Source organism: Camelina sativa, chromosome 8 (assembly GCF_000633955.1).
Source record: "Camelina sativa cultivar DH55 chromosome 8, Cs, whole genome shotgun sequence".
Taxonomy (NCBI): domain Eukaryota; kingdom Viridiplantae; phylum Streptophyta; class Magnoliopsida; order Brassicales; family Brassicaceae; genus Camelina; species Camelina sativa.
This window is the reverse complement of record NC_025692.1, coordinates 146467-164090: the sequence shown is the minus strand read 5'-3', so window position 1 is coordinate 164090 and position 17624 is coordinate 146467. Positions and strand designations below refer to the sequence as shown.

At 37.7% G+C, this 17624-nt stretch overlaps 5 protein-coding genes and 1 long non-coding RNA gene across 6 annotated transcripts in view; 1 reads left to right on the top strand and 5 right to left on the bottom strand.

Annotated features, from left to right (window-relative positions):
• LOC104705287 (phospholipase D beta 2-like) overlaps positions 1 to 3429 on the top strand; it is a 6456-nt gene extending 3027 nt beyond the window's left edge. Inside the window, exons 4-10 of the mRNA XM_010421258.2 lie at positions 479 to 727; positions 1279 to 1347; positions 1447 to 1594; positions 1877 to 2025; positions 2431 to 2607; positions 2690 to 2887; positions 2972 to 3429. Coding sequence (XP_010419560.1) covers positions 479 to 727; positions 1279 to 1347; positions 1447 to 1594; positions 1877 to 2025; positions 2431 to 2607; positions 2690 to 2887; positions 2972 to 3265 — 1284 coding nt within the window. The 3' untranslated portion in view covers positions 3266 to 3429. The remainder of the gene's footprint in view (positions 1 to 478; positions 728 to 1278; positions 1348 to 1446; positions 1595 to 1876; positions 2026 to 2430; positions 2608 to 2689; positions 2888 to 2971) is intronic.
• Positions 3376 to 5256, bottom strand: LOC104705288. The gene is made up of 5 exons (XM_019228203.1): positions 4944 to 5256; positions 4676 to 4861; positions 4475 to 4567; positions 3903 to 4359; positions 3376 to 3813 (listed from the first exon to the last, which is right to left on the bottom strand). Exons 1-4 carry the CDS (start codon positions 5215 to 5217, stop codon positions 4328 to 4330), a joined length of 585 nt encoding a protein of 194 aa, XP_019083748.1. The 5' UTR covers positions 5218 to 5256; the 3' UTR covers positions 3376 to 3813; positions 3903 to 4327.
• LOC104705286 lies at positions 6009 to 7062 on the bottom strand. Its single transcript, XR_754277.2, has 3 exons — positions 6818 to 7062; positions 6420 to 6568; positions 6009 to 6229 (listed from the first exon to the last, which is right to left on the bottom strand). It is a non-coding gene; the product is annotated as an uncharacterized LOC104705286 (long non-coding RNA).
• Positions 9402 to 11189, bottom strand: LOC104705285 (ataxin-10-like). The gene is made up of 2 exons (XM_010421257.1): positions 10586 to 11189; positions 9402 to 10481 (listed from the first exon to the last, which is right to left on the bottom strand). The coding sequence occupies exons 1-2, from the start codon at positions 11170 to 11172 to the stop codon at positions 9602 to 9604; spliced, it is 1467 nt and encodes a 488-aa protein (XP_010419559.1). The 5' UTR covers positions 11173 to 11189; the 3' UTR covers positions 9402 to 9601.
• LOC104705284 (subtilisin-like protease SBT4.14) lies at positions 11276 to 16230 on the bottom strand. The gene is made up of 11 exons (XM_010421256.2): positions 15836 to 16230; positions 15638 to 15729; positions 15456 to 15553; positions 14614 to 14757; positions 14376 to 14481; positions 13060 to 13573; positions 12859 to 12956; positions 12554 to 12778; positions 12333 to 12441; positions 12041 to 12254; positions 11276 to 11956 (listed from the first exon to the last, which is right to left on the bottom strand). The coding sequence occupies exons 1-11, from the start codon at positions 15950 to 15952 to the stop codon at positions 11412 to 11414; spliced, it is 2262 nt and encodes a 753-aa protein (XP_010419558.1). The 5' UTR covers positions 15953 to 16230; the 3' UTR covers positions 11276 to 11411.
• LOC104709064 (LOB domain-containing protein 30-like) overlaps positions 17297 to 17624 on the bottom strand; it is a 3042-nt gene continuing 2714 nt past the window's right edge. Inside the window, exon 2 of the mRNA XM_010425732.1 lies at positions 17297 to 17566. Coding sequence (XP_010424034.1) covers positions 17297 to 17566 — 270 coding nt within the window. The remainder of the gene's footprint in view (positions 17567 to 17624) is intronic.

The window sequence follows — 17624 nt, the reverse complement described above, 5'->3', positions numbered from 1 at the left end:
CAGTTCAAGTCTTGCTATGCCCTCGAAATGCTGGAAAGCGACATAGTTGGGTCAAACAGAGGGTACGTATAACATGAATTTTTGGTCTTTTTCTTGGTTGAGGTATCCGACTTCTACTTATATTTTAGTCCATCAGGAAGTTGGAACCATCTATACGCACCACCAAAAAACCTTGATAGTAGATGCTGATGCTGGAGGTAACAGAAGGAAAATCGTAGCTTTTGTGGGCGGACTTGATCTTTGTGATGGCCGATATGATACTCCACAACATCCGTTGTTTAGGACGCTGCAAACAGATCATAAAGGTGACTATCACAACCCCACTTTCGCGGTATGTCTGCTTGCCTTTCTAAATATATTTAGTGTAACTTTGGTGTCAAATACTTAAGTAATTGTTAGCAAGATATATCCTTTAGTTGCTAGTTTCTTTTGTTCTGAATGGGAAAACCTTGACTTGGCGTACTAAAATGTAATTAAGGGTGATGTGTCGGGTTGTCCAAGAGAACCTTGGCATGACTTGCACAGTAAGATTGATGGCCCAGCTGCGTATGACGTGCTGACCAATTTTGAGGAGAGGTGGCTGAAGGCTGCGAAGCCTCACAGAATCAATAAATTGAAGACATCGTATGATGATGCATTACTAAGGATCGACAGGATTCCAGATATATTAAGAGTTTTTGATGCTCCTACTGTTAGTGCAAACGACCCCGAGGCTTGGCATGTTCAGGTAAGCACTTTGGAACTCTTATTTTATAAATATGACAGATTGCGTGTACTATAACAGCAAGATGTAGATTTCATGACACTCTTGATCCGTGCATTGGGGTTGGATATAGAAAATTTTATGACGTTCTTATTTGGTCAGAAACCAACCCTTTTAGTTTGAATATCAGTGTTTGTGTAAGTAGTCTGTTGCTTTAATTTTCTGCGCCGATTAATGTTTGGGGTTATTTCAACAACGTATAGACTGGCACCGGTATCTTCATACTATATATTAATGTAAAAGGTTAGAAACCAACCATGGAGTCTGAATATCAGCATCTCGTAGCAGTTAGCCTGTTGTTTTGATTAACTCTGTACCAATAATGTCTGGGATTTCTTTTCCTTCTCTTTACGTCTGGCCATTATATAATAAATGAATGTTTTGACCATTGTATCAAAGTTTTGTTCTGGCTAATTCACAAAGTTGACCATGAAAATCTTATACTTTGGTCCACAAAATATTGTCCCAATTGAATTTGTTTCTAAGCTAATGGTTGTTTGGTTTTTGTTTTATAGATTTTCCGTTCAATCGATTCAAACTCTGTGAAAGGTTTCCCAAAGGATCCAAAATATGCTACAAGCAAGGTGAGTTGAAAAAACAAAGAAAAATGGTGCTGTCATTGTGATTTGGTGGACGCTTATTTGGCTGGGAAATTGATTGATAAAGGGATTTTGTTTGGATAGAATTTGGTGTGCGGTAAGAATGTGCTCATCGACATGAGCATACACACTGCATATGTAAAGGCCATTCGTGCAGCTCAACACTTCATCTACATCGAGAACCAGTATTTCATTGGATCCTCCTACGACTGGAATGCTCACAAGGACATAGGTTTGTTTATGTCTGTTTTTTCAAATGAGCTTATGATTAGAGAGACAAAAAATTCGGATAATGTTTTAAAAAATGCGTGTGTTGATCATTGTTTAGATACAAGCAATAAAGAAGAAAACTTAGTTTGTGTAACAGTTGAGAATTAGTGGTACAGTCTTTTTTTTTAAAAATTATTGAGTTGAGTATTGTTGGCAGCATTGATTCTCAACTTGTGACAATGGTCTTGATAACCTTGGTCATCTCTTTAAGGTTGTTTATTGAGCATTGTTGTTGGTCATGTAGGTGCCAACAACCTGATTCCTATGGAAATTGCGTTGAAGATTGCTGATAAGATCAGATCAAAGGAACGGTTTGCTGCATATATTGTCATTCCGATGTGGCCAGAAGGAGTTCCAACCGGCGCCGCTACACAAAGAATTCTATATTGGCAGGTAATTCTAGTGAATATATATATATATGTCTTTGCAAATCGTTAACCTTCTCTTTCTCTCTCTCTTAGTCCATGTGACAATATTGATGTCATGATTTTTTTCCTTGCATCTTTCGTTAAACTGGTCAAATGATCATCTAAAGTAGAAATTAGTTTGATCTAATGTTGATTGTGCATGTTCTTAAATTTGCATGTAGTTGGGTGATTAGAGTATTTTTCAGGCACACCTTGTTATAATAAAAGAGAATGGATCCAAGAATCAGACATGTGTAACTTTTGTAGATCCAATTTGATGTTTTGAAAAAATCATATTGGTCCTTCCATTACTAGGCGTTTAGGTTTGTTTACACAGTTTCCAGGTGCTGAAAGATTTTGAAACTGAATGTCAATGTTACTTTCCTCGTAGCACAAGACGATGCAAATGATGTATGGGACTATCTACAATGCTTTAGTAGAGGCTGGCCTCGAAGATGAATTCTCCCCACAAGACTATCTGAATTTCTTCTGTCTTGGAAATAGAGAAATGGTGAACGGAAATAACGAATGGGGAACAGGAAGTTCAAGCAACGAGAACACTGCTCAGGTAACCAAACCCAACTGCTTAATTTGCTACTGCTGTTTCTGTCGTCGTTGAATGATGAGTTGTATTTGAAACGGTGTTATAGGCACAATGTCGAAAGAGCAGAAGATTTATGATATATGTTCATTCAAAAGGGATGGTTGTTGATGATGAGTATGTGGTAATTGGATCTGCAAACATAAACCAAAGATCAATGGAAGGGACAAGAGACACAGAGATTGCTATGGGAGCTTACCAGCCTCAACATACATGGACACGACGACAGTCTGGTCCACGTGGTCAGGTAATCGCACGCAAAGATAATCCAAACATGCATGGTTTCATAGTCCAAGTCATTTCAAAAACATTCTCGACATCAATTTTGCAGATATTCGGATATAGAATGTCGCTTTGGGCAGAGCACATGGCAATGTCAGATGATTGCTTTTTGGAGCCGGAGAATCTAGTGTGTGTAAGCAAGGTGAGAACAATGGCGGAGGAGAACTGGAAACAGTTTAGGAGTGAGGAAGTCTCGGAGATGAGAGGACATCTGATGAAATATCCGGTGGAAGTTGATCGGAAAGGCAAAGTCCGGCCACTTCCAGGGAGTGAGGAGTTCCCGGATGTCGGAGGAAACATTGTTGGATCCTTTCTTGCCATACAAGAGAATCTCACAATCTGATCTCAAAGCAGAGTTGCATTTATTTATGAATTGAAGATTGTTAAATTGTTTTGGGCGTAAGAAGAGCTTAATGTGTAGACTGTAAACTATAATTGATCGGGCACTGTAAATAAACTATGATAATATCTTTGTTAATTAATTGCAGAATAGCGTGCTTCAGCATGCAACGAGAGAAGAAATTGTTAAAAAGAGGAAGATCAGTCTTATGGTGTTATAAAGGGATAGGGCTCTGTTTCTTTCTTCCCCATTATACAGTATTGTTTTTAAATATTGAGAGCTAAGTAGCTACAAGTTCAGCAACAGAACTGCAAGGTTATATCAACAACACTGTGAGAGTGGAGGGGACAAACACACACCTCCTGCCGCCAGAAGAGAGCTTTCCCAAATGAAGGAGTCTTCTTCAGGAGAAGAATAGGAAAACGGCCGGAAAAGGTTGTATCCACTCAAAGGAGGAGGGAAGCCTCTCGGATCGCATATGCCCAAAATATTAGCTGGGGGTGGATTCTTAGAGATCCACTGAGACATGAGCAACATGATGTCTGAGGTACCTGTTTCAGAAGAAACTAAAAGACTTATTCATCATCCATATATATTACCGTAGGAATTAAGACATAATTAAGGATGAGAAGATACTAACCGTGGGGGGCGTGACAAAGATTGATTCCAGTGGAAGAGAGCGCTTCAAGGATGTAAGGAGGAACGTCTGTTAGTATGCCAACAGTGTTGATGGTGTGATGACCACAGTAGCCATGTAGCTCCAAAAACCGTTTGATGCACGGACCGACCCGACGAGCATCGAAGCTCGAGGGAACCGGAAACATATTGATGTCCCAAAAGACAAATGTGTCAGCCACAGCCTCGTCCCTGGTAGGCTTCTACGCAAGTGAGAAAGGAAAACTTCTGGTAAGAGGTTTTGACACGTACGGGGTCAGATTTAGGCAAACAAAACTAAGAAATTTAGAGAAATCTCAAAGTTAACAGATATTAATAAAACTTGCCATTGGTCGCCACCAGACAATGGTGGAAGGTTTCCCATCCTCGTCCTCGAATTTACTCATAGGTTCATTGTCCCCAATGGTCAAGTGTCCATTCCTCTGAGTTTGAAAAACAAATGCACATCCAGTGGAAAAAGATAACATGGGTTCAGATTTACGAAAACAAAACCAAGAAGAGTTAAAAAAGGGTTCGGCTAGGATGCTGCTTAATTACCGTAAGTGGGATGATCATAGCATAATATGCAAAACCAGCTGGCAGATTCATCTGTTTCAAGACACGTATCCTCCTGCTTAAGTGACCCTGACACTGCGGGAGAATAAAAAGTAGCTGCTAGTTCAGAAGATTTGCTGCTGGTAATATTAACAACAACACCAAGAGTGAGAGAGCTATGACCAAAAAAAAAAACACACAGACCTGCCAGAATTAAGTTAATCCAGCTGATGGCGTCTTCTTGAGGAGAAGAATACGGAAACGGCCTGAAAAGGTTGAATCCACTCTGAGGTGTAGCGAAGGCTCTTGGATAGCATATGCCCAAAATATTAGCTGGGGGTGGATTATCGTACATGCACTCAAACATAAGGGACATGATGTCTGAAGTACCTGCACAGATTCATCAGAAGAAGAAACTAATTAAAGACTTGAAAATTAGGAAGGTATATGAGGATGAGAAGATACTACTAACCGTAGGGGGCGTAATGAAGAATGATTCCACTGGAAGAGAGAGCTCGAAGGATGTCATCATGGACGTCTGTTATCATGCCAACGGCGTAGATGGTGAGAGGACCATCGTAGTCATAATTCTTTAGCAACCGTTGAATGCACTGACGGACCCGACGTGGATCAAAGCCAGGGGGAACCGGAAAACTCTTGATGTCCCAAAAGACAAATGTTCTATTCATAGAAGAAACCTCCGGAGTAGCCTTCTTCATCACCGGCGGCGTAGCCCTCGTCACCATTCAAAGAGTTTTTTAAAAACCTAAAAAAAATCAAACTGGGAAAAGAATAAATATAAGGCTAGATGGGCCTCGTTATAATGGTAATTTATATGTATCGGTCTTGTGCACCAATACTATTACACTAGGTAGTAGACCCACACTTTAATTGTTATTTATTTTTTTGTTATTTTTATAATTGATTATGTTAAAGATAATATTTTAAAATCGTTTAAGTGAACATTATATAATAATTTGGATAATAAAAAAATATATGTGATAACAATAACCAATTGAATCATTTATATATTATTAATTTTATATATATATATATATATTAATTTTACTGATGAAGATATTATTAATATTAAATTGATTTTTTGATTTGCACAATTTAATAAAAATTGTTGGATCATTTTGATGACAAATTAATGTAAATAATGTAGAAGATAAGAATTAAAACTTAAATTGGCTTTAGAGCTCTATAATAGTGACACATCAGTTTTTTTGGCCAAAATGTTTCTCTATTAATATATCAGTTTTTTGTTATTTTTATAATTGATTATTTTAAAAATAATATTTTAAGATCATGTAAGTGAACATCATGTAACAATTTGGATAATAAAAAAATATGTGTGATAACAATAACCAATTGAATCATTTATATATTAATTTTTGATATATATATATATATGTAATATATTAATCTTACTGATGAAGATGTTATTAATATTAAATTGATTTTGTGATTTGCACAATTTAATAAAAGTTATTGGATCATCTTGATGGTAAATTAATGTAAATAATGTGGAAAATAAGAACTAAAACTCAAAATGGCTTTATAGAGCATCAGTTTTTTTTGGCCAAAATGCTTCCTACTAATTATTAGAGCATCTCCAATGGTTGGATCCATTGAAAAAATTAGAAACTTATGAAGGTCTATTTGTTGTTAAGCTGAAAAAAAAAAAAAATCACCTTCATAAGTTTCTAATTTGTTTCACCTTCATAATTAAGCACCACTGCAGTTGTTGTAAAGCTGCAAAGCATTTAGATAAAGTCATTTCAAGAACTTTAAAACTCAAGAAAGAAGTAACTTGACAAAGTAAAATCAGCTAAAGCAGTGAGATTCTAACCAGATTATATATATTAGCAAAGTAAACAAGAAGAGTTAGGACTGTGACTATGTAACTGGAATACACAAGAATAGAAGTTTTCAGTTTTGGTACCCGTCCAATCTCAGTTTCTCATCAGATCAAAACCTACTTCAAACTAGATTGACTCCCAAATCAAAAGCTACTTCAGAACATCCAGAACCAGCTCCTCCTAGTTGTGATGATTCATTCATTAGCTCAAAAACAGAGCACACATCTCAGTTCTGTAATCAGCAAAATTACCAAGTGGTTCATAANAAAAAAAAAAAAAAAAAAAAAAATTCCATCAATTGAGCCGGGGGAATGACATAATCAAAGGGTTCAGTGAAGAAAGAGTGATTGATTAGAAATAACCCTAAAATCACAGAACCCTAATTTTATAGGCTCAACAAAATAAACAAGAATTTGTAGCACGACGATTTGGGTGAAGGAAACTCTCTAATTGTTGAAAGAAACATCGCGGATTTGCTCACCCGAGTTTAACAGTTCTTTCTTTCTCCTTCCTTTTTATATTGTGTTGTGTTTGTTGAAATAGAGAGCTGTCGAATACCTAAACTTTTATGATGTGACAGAGAATTCCTAAATCACATCATTAAAACTTAGGAATTCACAGCTCTCTATGTAAACGAAACACAAAATACTGTACTGCTAGTTTTAGGGTGGTTTTAGAGGCGGGAGAGATTTGAAAGCCAGAAGAAGAGGTCGAGACTCGAGACAAGAAGAGAAGGAAGAGGAGGCGATAAAAATGATAAAAGCAAAAAAAAAACCTTGCAAGATAAGATGAAACGACAACGTAGTAATTAGGTGAACCCGAACCGACCGAAATTAAACCGAATATAAAAATTCCCAAATTACATTATAACCCAAACCAAATAACTTTTTAATAATCGCTTCTCTTTAAATATTCCCAAATTACATAACCCAAACCAAAATTATTGGACGCTCGTTCCTCTTCTACAGTCTCCAGTCTCCTCCTCCACATTAATCCTTTTTTTTTTTCTATGAATGTATCAGACGGACTGATTTCAAAATCTTAAAATAAGCAAAAAAAACACGGAGGGGGTGATCGGAGAAATTGGGGAAACTAAAACTATGGAGGAGAAGAACGACGAAAGTGGTGAGGCAGCCGGCGACAATCAATGGCCGGAGATGGTCGCTTGTACTCATCACCACTCTACTCCTCTTCCTTCACAACTCGTCTACAAAAGTTAACAACACTAACATAGTTTCAGATCAATTCTCATTTCGGTTTTTACCTAATCAACAATCAACAAATTGAAACAGTGACATATCAACTAAGCCTGTGTTAGATCAAATCTTCAACAGTGGTTTGAAAGTAAGAGATCAGATAGGTAAGGAAGCAGATAAACTCGAAAAGCTCTTCACATATAGTTTTTTTCACAAAAAAAAAAAAACCCTTTATATAGAACTAAACAAAGAACATGTAACGTTTTAAGATGAGAATATGGAAAACTTATTACAACAAAAGTACCAATGCATAAAAGAACTGACTGATTTTGTAATTCACAAATCAACAACCCTGTGTAATTAAAGCCATATCCTGGCTGCGGCTTTGTCACTGAATGAAATCCAGTAGTCAGGTGCAAAGCAATGAAATCCAGGATCTGACACACAGAAAGATCCATAAAAGATTCAAATACAAACTCAAAAGCACATATAGACAAATGATTCAAGATTCAAGTGTAGCACCTCAGACATGACAGTCCGGTAGCTAAAAGACTGAGTTGGAGCTCCATGAAGAATATGATGATTAATTAGTGATCATTCAATACAGTTGATGAAGCAAAGAGAAAAACACAATAACTAATGATTTTACTAGTCTCTCTCACAAACCAAACCATATCTAAGCTTCCCAGATTTGATAGTTGAACCATACATACTCCTTTCCTTTATCTTCAGTCGGCTTTAAAACACAGCCACAACAAAACCACTTAAAATGTATCAAAAAACCAGAATCATCACAATAAGCTAACTTGAACTTCAAGAACTCAAATACCGTTCGAGTTTATGAAGGTTCTGTAATTTTGTTAACTTATGTAGAGCATTTGACCGCACGTTACCGGGTTCCGCAGGATATTCTTGAAATGCCCTCCGGCTAGACGAATCCTCAGTCGTCACGACACGACCACCGCTGTTTCCATTCTCCGGCGTTGCGTTAACAACGTAGAAGCATCGATGGTTCTCTCATCCATGAGCAATATGCCTTCTTTCTTTCTCCTTCCTTTTATATTGTGTTTGTTGAAATATAAAAGGTACTGTACTGCTAGATTTAGGGTGGTTTTAGAGGGAGAGTTTTGAAAGCCAGAAGAAGACGTCGGTCGAGAGAGACAGAAGACAAAGAGAAAGAAAGAAGAAACCTCAGTTTTTTTTTTTGCAACGGTTGAGAATTGGTGGTATTTTGATAACGTTTCATGTTATATTATCTAGATTACTAGTCTTAAATCCAACTTGAATGTCTACCTAAAAAATTATGTTTGATTATTTTCGGACTCCTGCTAGTTTTCCCAATGAATGGGAATCATGGATTTATACTACAGAAACAGATACAATGTTTGATCACTTTCTTAATTTCATTAACTTTGTTGCTTGCGATTTTGACATTTCATAGTGTCGTTTGATTAAAAAATTAAGCATTGTTGGGAGCATTATTCTCAACTTGAGACATTAATGGTCATCTCTTTAAGGTTGTTTATTAAGCATTATTGTTGACCGTCATGTAGAGGTGCAAACAACCTGATTTGATTCCTATGGAAATTGCGTTTGCTGATAATATCAGATCAAAGGAATGGTTTGCTGCATATATTGTCATTCCAATGTGGCCACAAGGAGTTCCAACCGGCGCCGCTACATAAAGAATTCTATATTGGCAGGTACTAATTCTAGTGAATATATATATATATATGTCTGCAATATTTCCCTTACATTCCTTTTTGGAGCTGAAGAATCTAGTGTGTGTAAGATTGTTATGAATTGAAAGATTGTTAAATTATTTGGGGCGCTGTACATAAACAAAGGTTGAAGTTTCTACTCCTCAAGTTGATTGAAAACACAGCTTTCTTATATTTTCAAATTTCAACCCCATACATAATAGGGGAATTAGCTTTGTCCCCTTTGCAGTAAATAAGATTTATTGAAATGGAAATGAATTACATCAGCTAAATTATTTAGTGAACAAAGAAACCACATAATCCTAATTCTAACTAGAATAAAAGAAATCATATTACATCATTGAAGCTTCAGGTGTCATTGACAAGCTTTGGTCTGGAAGTTTTAGGATCAATTTCGACTCTGAGACCAATTTCACGGAGTTGAGGCACATCCGCAGATCCTTGAATCTCCAGCTCCGCGACCACTTGCTGGTTCTCTGGGTTCCCTTCCAGCAGATTTCTCACACACCACAAGCCCCATTCTCTCAAGAAAGGGTTGTCATCATCTGTCACGCACTGCTGCAGCATTAGGACGAGCCCATCTCTCACCCTAATCTCATCTTGTACCTCTTTCCTTCTGTAGGCGCAGTTCCCAATCACAGACACTATATCTCTCCTGAATCCTCTGTACGGACAGGGGCTTACTGAAGAAGAAGAAGAAGAAGAACTAGGACTCTGGTTTATTGTTGTCGGAGGATCAAGTTTGCGAAGCAGATCAAGGAGGAGATCAATCAGTCCAGAGGACAAGAGCAATTCGACATTATCAACTGAATCCTTGTTGTCCTTGTTGAGCTCTTCAAGGCTTCCTCCAGCGCAAGCATCCCTTATTATTACCAGAGAGTAACCCATTACGTCTACTATAGTTGAACCCGTAGGAAGCTCGGATCTTTCACTTGAAGCAAAATCAAAAACATCGACAGATTTCTTGAATAATCCTAGAACGGAAGAAGTTGTGTTCTTGGGGATTGACACTTTTCCTATCCTCTCATTTGCAATATCAGACACCATCCTCAGAAGAAAAGCTTGCTCTGATGTAAACCTGGTCTCATCTTCGGCATCCTTGTTGTATAATTTGGAGAAGAGCTGTGGGAAACAATGGTCTTCTTCAACACAGATTCTCGAAACCAGTAACTTGAGCCAATAATCATCCACAGACCCAACTACAAACAAACAATTACAAAAAGATTTGGTTTTTTTTTTCAAATCAGACAAAAGATCCTCTCAACTAAAATTTGGCCTCTCAAATCAGAGAGATATAATAAACAAACAATTATTTATTACCGGAAGATGAATGAAGTCCGTATAGTTTCAGCAACGATGGTGAGGCCATCACTGGTGCAAAGCTCAGAAGCAAGCTCAGAGCATCCATCAAAGCAAGCATACAAAATCATACATAGAGGATCACAGGTCTCAAGCCTCCTAATCTTGGCGATTGACAAGAACCTCTCCGGGAAAAACCGAAGCCACACATCTCTCTGACGTTTCTCCTCTCCGAACAATACAACGTTGGCTAGAACCTGCAACCCGAATCGAACAGTCTCGAAATCCTCCTCCTCGGTGGGTTTGGTTCTCTCGGCAAGCAAGCCGGAGAGGATAGCAGAACCGCCGTGGTCGACGAAAGAGTTTTGATTCGAAGCCTCGCCGGCGCAGAGGTTGCGGAGGACCTTGAGAGAGAGATTGAGATAGTGGTGGCGGGAAGGAAGAAGCTGAAGAAGACGTAGGATACAGGGAAGGATAGCCTTGGAAGCGAGATCGGAGCGGCCTGAATCGGTCTTGGAAGACTCTAGAAGAAACTTCAAGCAATCTTCTAAAGAGTAGGATAAATCCGAAGCAATGAGCAGCGGCTGAAGCACCTCCTCCGGTACACAAGCTTCTTCCATTGGTTGACATCCCCCAAAGAGAGAAGAAAGCTCAAGAAGAGCTTTTTAGGGTCTCACCCACCCATTGTGTTTAGCGTTATGGGCTCATAATGGGCCCAAAGACTCTATAAGTTTGGTTGGGTTAAAATTTAAAACGAACGAAATGTTTATATAGACACAGTGGAAATGGAGAAGATTGATTACATCGCTAAGTAAATGTTTATTGATGAGAGGATGTAATAAGATTCCTAATTCAATGATCAATCCGAACTAGGACTGTAGATAACAATGGGGCTCCGAACAGAGTGACGTGGACTCTTCCACACGAGCAAGCCTGACACAATCTTTCCAGGACTCATTTGTTTGCCCTTCACCACCACTTTGAAGCTCCTCTTCTGTGATACTTTTGAGAACGTCAAACTCTGTGGCTCCACCGTTATTTCTACTCCTTTGGGTGCCCTCACGGTCACGTTGTACACCGAAGACGCTGGTCCCACGTTGGTCACTCTCCGCCTGAACACAGCCAGTGTGGACGTTTTGGCAGATCTCAACGTCAGTTGGATTGTTGGGTAGTTGAGGGAGTCGTGGCCGAGTCCAGGGACAATGGAGGAACAGCTCACGGAGCGTGACCCCACTAGTGGAGCTAGAGTGGTTGCGTTGTAGCCTTCTCCACACAAGAACTGAATATAGGACATGTCGTCCATGTCGTAGACTAAGCCAGGGCTAGCCGCTCGTCTTGGGTTTATTTGGCCTCCTCCATAAGCGAACTCTGCGTCCTTGTTCACCCTACTGCTTATCGGTTTTGCTGCCAAAAAAAAAAAACAGAGAAATACATGTTTGTTAGTGTTTTCTCTGTTTTCCATTTCCAAGAGAACCAAAACCAAGTTACCTGAGGTGATGATGGCGGATTTGATGGCAGCAGGTGTCCAATCAGGATGAAAAGACTTGACGTAAGCAGCTACACCAGCAACATGGGGGCATGCCATTGAGGTACCAGACAGGATGGTGAATTTTGAGAATTGGGTGTCACCATCTAATCCAGTCAATGATCTCTTGAGAATGAAGGCCGCCAATATATCAATCCCGGGTGCAGCGATATCGGGCTAGAAATTCACCCCAAAAAAAATTATAGTTTGTCCAAAATTCTCTAGTCAGATGATGTTTGATAAGGTCATATGAACCTTGAGAAGGCGTGTTGATCCCGGGTTGGGACCTCTTGATGAAAAAGAAGCAACAAAGGGAGCAGGGACTGTCACTTGCCGGGTTTTCTGAATCACAGCCGATGGTGATCTGAGAAAGAAAAAAGAGCAAAAGCAAAGAGTAAGCTGAAAAGATGAACACAAAATTGTTCTTCTCCCAAGATTCCTCAGTATCCAAAAAAAAAAAAGAAATCAACAAGGACCTTGTGGAGTTGATATAACCGTAGATGGCATCACCAATGGAGCTATTAACACTTGTGGCTGGTGCCATGAAAATCTGAGCGTTATCAAGATACTGATCATTAACAATGATGGCACCAGCACCTCCATAGCTTTTAACAGTCGACTCCACACCACCTCCTCCCATTCTACACACCATCACTTTCCCTTTCACCTTCTTTCGGTCCAAAGAATCAGAGAAGCAGTACCTTTTTTTAACGCATCAACAACAAACAAAAATGTCTCATTTTATAGCTCTTTGTGGTCTTATCAGATATATATTATCTACCTGGCTAAGTACTTGTCGTCTTTGGTCTTAGCAGCATCAACGCCACTTACAAGCGGATACGACTTGGCTTTTGGGTTAAACATGCTTATTCCCATCCCCTTTTTTTTGCAATCATCAACAATTTAAAACCCTTTAAAATTGGATTTTATCGATTTAACCCCTTAAATTAATTTAGAACGATTTTTTGAGATTTTTCCTTACAGAGAATGATTTGCCGTTGCCGAGATCTATCTTGCTCTTGAACGTCCGATCGATTCCGCTTGCCGCAACCGTCAATATCCACGGCTCATGGTTCGTTACAGTCCCTGAGCTCGGTCCGTCGTTCCCGGCGGACGCCACCGTTAGGATCCCTTTCCTCATCGCGTGAAACGACCCTACCGATATCGAATCGGAAGAGTAATCCGCGATTGGACCGCCGATAGAGATGGAGATTATGTCAACGCCGTCGTGAATCGCCGCCTCGAAGCCAGCGAGGATGTCCATGTCGGCACAGCCTGATCTCGCCCAACAAACCTTGTACATCGCCAGCCTCGCCGACGGAACCGCGCCGCGGGCGGTACCGTTTGCTATGCCATAGAGACTGGCGTTTGAGACTAGAACGCCGGCTACGGTTGATGACGTGTGTGTCCCATGGCCGTCGATATCGATCGGTGATCGGATTTCGCCGGTAGGCACATTGCCGTCGTGCTTGAAGTACTTGGCGCCGATTATTTTGCTGTTCAAGTTTAAAGTTTCCAATTAGAACCCTTATCTTAACGCATAATTCTTCTAAGCACCCTAAACTTTTAAAATCAATCAGCCAACTCCCTTTTTGTTTAAAAGTTTATATTTTCCCTGATGTAGTTTGGTTAATTAAGAATTCATGTTGCTTAGATAGGATCAAACTTGGGAGTATCTAAAAGAAAAAAGAACTATTTAACATTTTTGGAGTATATTTTCGTGTCATCCTTTTTTTTCTTCGTATCCAAACAAGTCTCAACTGAATTCTCTACAACAACCAAACACAATGATTTCTTTATTTGATAATATTAATTTCTTAAAATCTATCTATCTAATTTAAAACAATATGTTAGATTAAAATATAATTCTCCTTTCACTTTTACATAATCTTATATTTAATTATTTAAATTACTATTTAATATATTAAGTTAATAAAATTTTAGATTTTTTTAGCATATGATATAATGTGGATGGCAAAAAAAAAATTGATTTGAATTTTTATAAACGAATATATATTTTAAAAATTGTTTTAGAATTTTTGTAACCAAACAAATATATTCGGATATAGATTATTTCACATTTGAGTTATTTTAATATATAATGAATATCTATCTTAACATTTTTATTAATTACTGTGAGAACACACACATATATAACAATCTAACATTTATACTAAAACTCAAAGAAACTTAATCTATTTATAATATATTCAAAAGTTTTTTTAAAAAATTGTCCGTGGTACACCACGGGGTTAAACCTAGTTGGTATTAAAAAAAAAAAGTAATAGTATATATTACTTGTTGCATCCGGTGAAATTTGTATACGGTCCACATGATCCTTTCCATTTAGCCGGGGGAGGGCCGAGACCATGGTCCTGGAAACTCTCTGACTCTGGCGTTATTCCTGATTATATTGTAGTGTATTTGTATAGGAAGGTTCTGTTAATTTTCATATCAATGTATATATGATCAAATCAAGCAAGCGTATGTATGAGTTGAGTAACAACAAACACAACATATATAAATTAATTAAGACCTGTATCAAGAACACCAATAATAACATCTCTCTCTGTTTTTACATGTCTTTTTGCTGTTAGAGGAAGTCCAACGAAATCCCATGATTTTGTTGTGTGGAGTTGGCGATATTCATTTCGATACACACCAACAACTTCTTCCATCTCTGCACCATTTTTTCAGATTATTATATATACTTTAAAATTTATATGAATGGATGTTCATTATTTTGTTATGACTATCAAGTGAATTACCCATCATCTTCTTGGATTCATTTGGAGAAAGATTGGCAGCAAAAGCATTGAAGGCTTTAGTGTAACTATGTACCTTTCTATCTCTTGCTTCTTCTTGGCTGTAGAAAGATTAGTCGATCAAATGCATGTTACGCCGCATTAATTTTCTTATAAAAATAAAATATATGTGTGTAATTATGTACCTTATATTCAAAGACGATAGGAGATTTATGTGTGCCTTGATAGCTTCGTCTGTATTATCCGGTCCATCTCCCAAGTATATGATATAGAAATCCTTTATTATAAATTAAGAGTTTCAAAAGTAAATTCTCCTTTGCAACATCAATTTGTTTTTTTACACTCTAATAATGATAAACAAGCTGGAGTTGTATATTTTTTACCTTTGCATGTTCATCTTCGGCTGAAGTATATCCTCCTGGTGATATCCAAAGAACTTCAAGAAGAAGNCAACGAAATCCCATGATTTTGTTGTGTGGAGTTGGCGATATTCATTTCGATACACACCAACAACTTCTTCCATCTCTGCACCATTTTTTCAGATTATTATATATACTTTAAAATTTATATGAATGGATGTTCATTATTTTGTTATGACTATCAAGTGAATTACCCATCATCTTCTTGGATTCATTTGGAGAAAGATTGGCAGCAAAAGCATTGAAGGCTTTAGTGTAACTATGTACCTTTCTATCTCTTGCTTCTTCTTGGCTGTAGAAAGATTAGTCGATCAAATGCATGTTACGCCGCATTAATTTTCTTATAAAAATAAAATATATGTGTGTAATTATGTACCTTATATTCAAAGACGATAGGAGATTTATGTGTGCCTTGATAGCTTCGTCTGTATTATCCGGTCCATCTCCCAAGTATATGATATAGAAATCCTTTATTATAAATTAAGAGTTTCAAAAGTAAATTCTCCTTTGCAACATCAATTTGTTTTTTTACACTCTAATAATGATAAACAAGCTGGAGTTGTATATTTTTTACCTTTGCATGTTCATCTTCGGCTGAAGTATATCCTCCTGGTGATATCCAAAGAACTTCAAGAAGAAGAATAATAAGAACGAGAAGATGATGATGACATGAATATTTTGACCTTCCCATTATGTTTATATGTATATGATAAGTTTGGTTATTGAGTAATGAGAAGATGACACATTCTCCTCTATTAATAGAGAATAAGAATACCGTATGTGCTTGAACGTTTTAGATTACTTATTACAAATGGAGAAATGTGAAAGAAAGAAAAAAACAGATTAGTTAAAGTGTTTAATCTCAGTTAATCCCAAGTAGACCAGACCACACATGCGATATTGTATTACTATAATAGAGTTTTTAACTTATCTTTTTTTAAAATATATTAGTTCGTATGGTGGGTGTCTTAGAAGGGAAACAGCGGTCAGTTGCTATATCTATAATTGTTTCTACTTTGGTGATAACATAGATTATACACATAATGTACTTATAAGTCATTATATGCATATAGTAATAGGAAGTTGCAGATTGAGATAATCATAAGGTTTTTTAAAAAAAAGAAGGAAATTCTTGATTACTTGAATTTGAATTCAAGCAATTAAGTTTTTTACCATAGCAAGTCTTTAGTAATAGCTTTGAAGTTTTCCAATGGTGATATATTGTCTTGTAAGGCTCTGTCACAATGTTTCTCTCTCAAGTATTACACTAATTAATTTATATATCATCAACAATTATATATTTTGCTTAGCTCAACCCTCCATTCGCTCACTCAGTCTCAACAGTGACATATTTGTAATCAAACAATTTGTTACTTTAAAATAAAAATCCGGTGAATTATGTTAATGCATGCTTCTAGAGATGCTGGTCTGAGTAGAAAATATATAGAGATAGTGGTGGATGACTACAAGAGTCTCTCGCACAGGCATATAGCGCTGCTCATGGAACCGGGTTGGGTGTACATATTACTGTTTGATAAACAAGACACTTTCGTCGAACCCATTACAGCCCATAGGACTTAGTAGGAAAGAAAAACAGAGTAAGGAGATTTTTACCAGTAGCATTTTCAAACCCTCCTCGCGTGAGCTTCTTCGGAGTCTAACGCCATAGATTAGTTCATCGAATCGAAGAGACCTAAACAACTAATTAAAATACAAAAAAGATCACCTTTGATAACTTCTTTTTTTTTTGTATTATTGATTGTTTTTCTGTAAGCCTAAATATGTTTGTATTGTACGTAGTCATTACATTACACGGGTCGGGATGAAAATATATAAATTCGAAAACACAAAGTACATAAAAATGAAATGAAAAACATATTGCTAATACCATAGTTTTTATATTAACATTTTAGCCAACAAATTTAAATACGAATTCGAACAAATATATAAATATATTACAAGGAGAAACGTATGGCTAGCTAACTATAGATCTCTTAATTAACGTCCAAATAAACCAACATTTGTAAAAATAACATCATTCTCGTTTTATCACTGTTGAGGCAGAACCACCGGTTCCCAGCGATGGCTGAGCTGGCATTTGTCCACCGTGAATAAACTCACGGGCCAGTGCTTGGAGCTCACCACCTCCGCCGATGATGCTGGACGATGACGGGACGCCGAAGACATGATCAGACGGTCGTGGTTGTTGCTGCATTGCCCACGTGGAGGACATGACCGGCTCGAAAAAGGAGGAGAGGTCGTAGAGGGACGGCGATATCGTCGGGAGGTCCGTTATGGAAAGAGCCTGGAGAGATCCAGAAGATGACACCGGAGCCATTGGTGGTTGAGGTTGTGGCAGCTCT

What these genes read in the sequence shown, in the direction of transcription:
- LOC104705288 (XM_019228203.1), bottom strand. Translation starts at nt 5,217, where the DNA reads ATGGTGACGAGGGCTACGCCGCCGGTGATGAAGAAGGCTACTCCGGAG. An exon ending in GATTAACTTAATTCTGGCAG is followed by an intron (nt 4,568 to 4,675) that starts GTCTGTGTGTTT and finishes ATTCTCCCGCAG; the next exon opens with TGTCAGGGTCACTTAAGCAG. An exon ending in CTATGATCATCCCACTTACG is followed by an intron (nt 4,360 to 4,474) that starts GTAATTAAGCAG and finishes TTTCAAACTCAG; the next exon opens with AGGAATGGACACTTGACCAT.
- LOC104705285 (XM_010421257.1), bottom strand. Translation starts at nt 11,172, where the DNA reads ATGGAAGAAGCTTGTGTACCGGAGGAGGTGCTTCAGCCGCTGCTCATT. An exon ending in GCTGAAACTATACGGACTTC is followed by an intron (nt 10,482 to 10,585) that starts ATTCATCTTCCG and finishes GAAAAAAAAAAC; the next exon opens with CAAATCTTTTTGTAATTGTT.
- LOC104705284 (XM_010421256.2), bottom strand. Translation starts at nt 15,952, where the DNA reads ATGGGAAGGTCAAAATATTCATGTCATCATCATCTTCTCGTTCTTATT. An exon ending in CTATCGTCTTTGAATATAAG is followed by an intron (nt 15,554 to 15,637) that starts GTACATAATTAC and finishes ATCTTTCTACAG; the next exon opens with CCAAGAAGAAGCAAGAGATA. An exon ending in ATCCGCCATCATCACCTCAG is followed by an intron (nt 11,957 to 12,040) that starts GTAACTTGGTTT and finishes TTTTTTTGGCAG; the next exon opens with CAAAACCGATAAGCAGTAGG.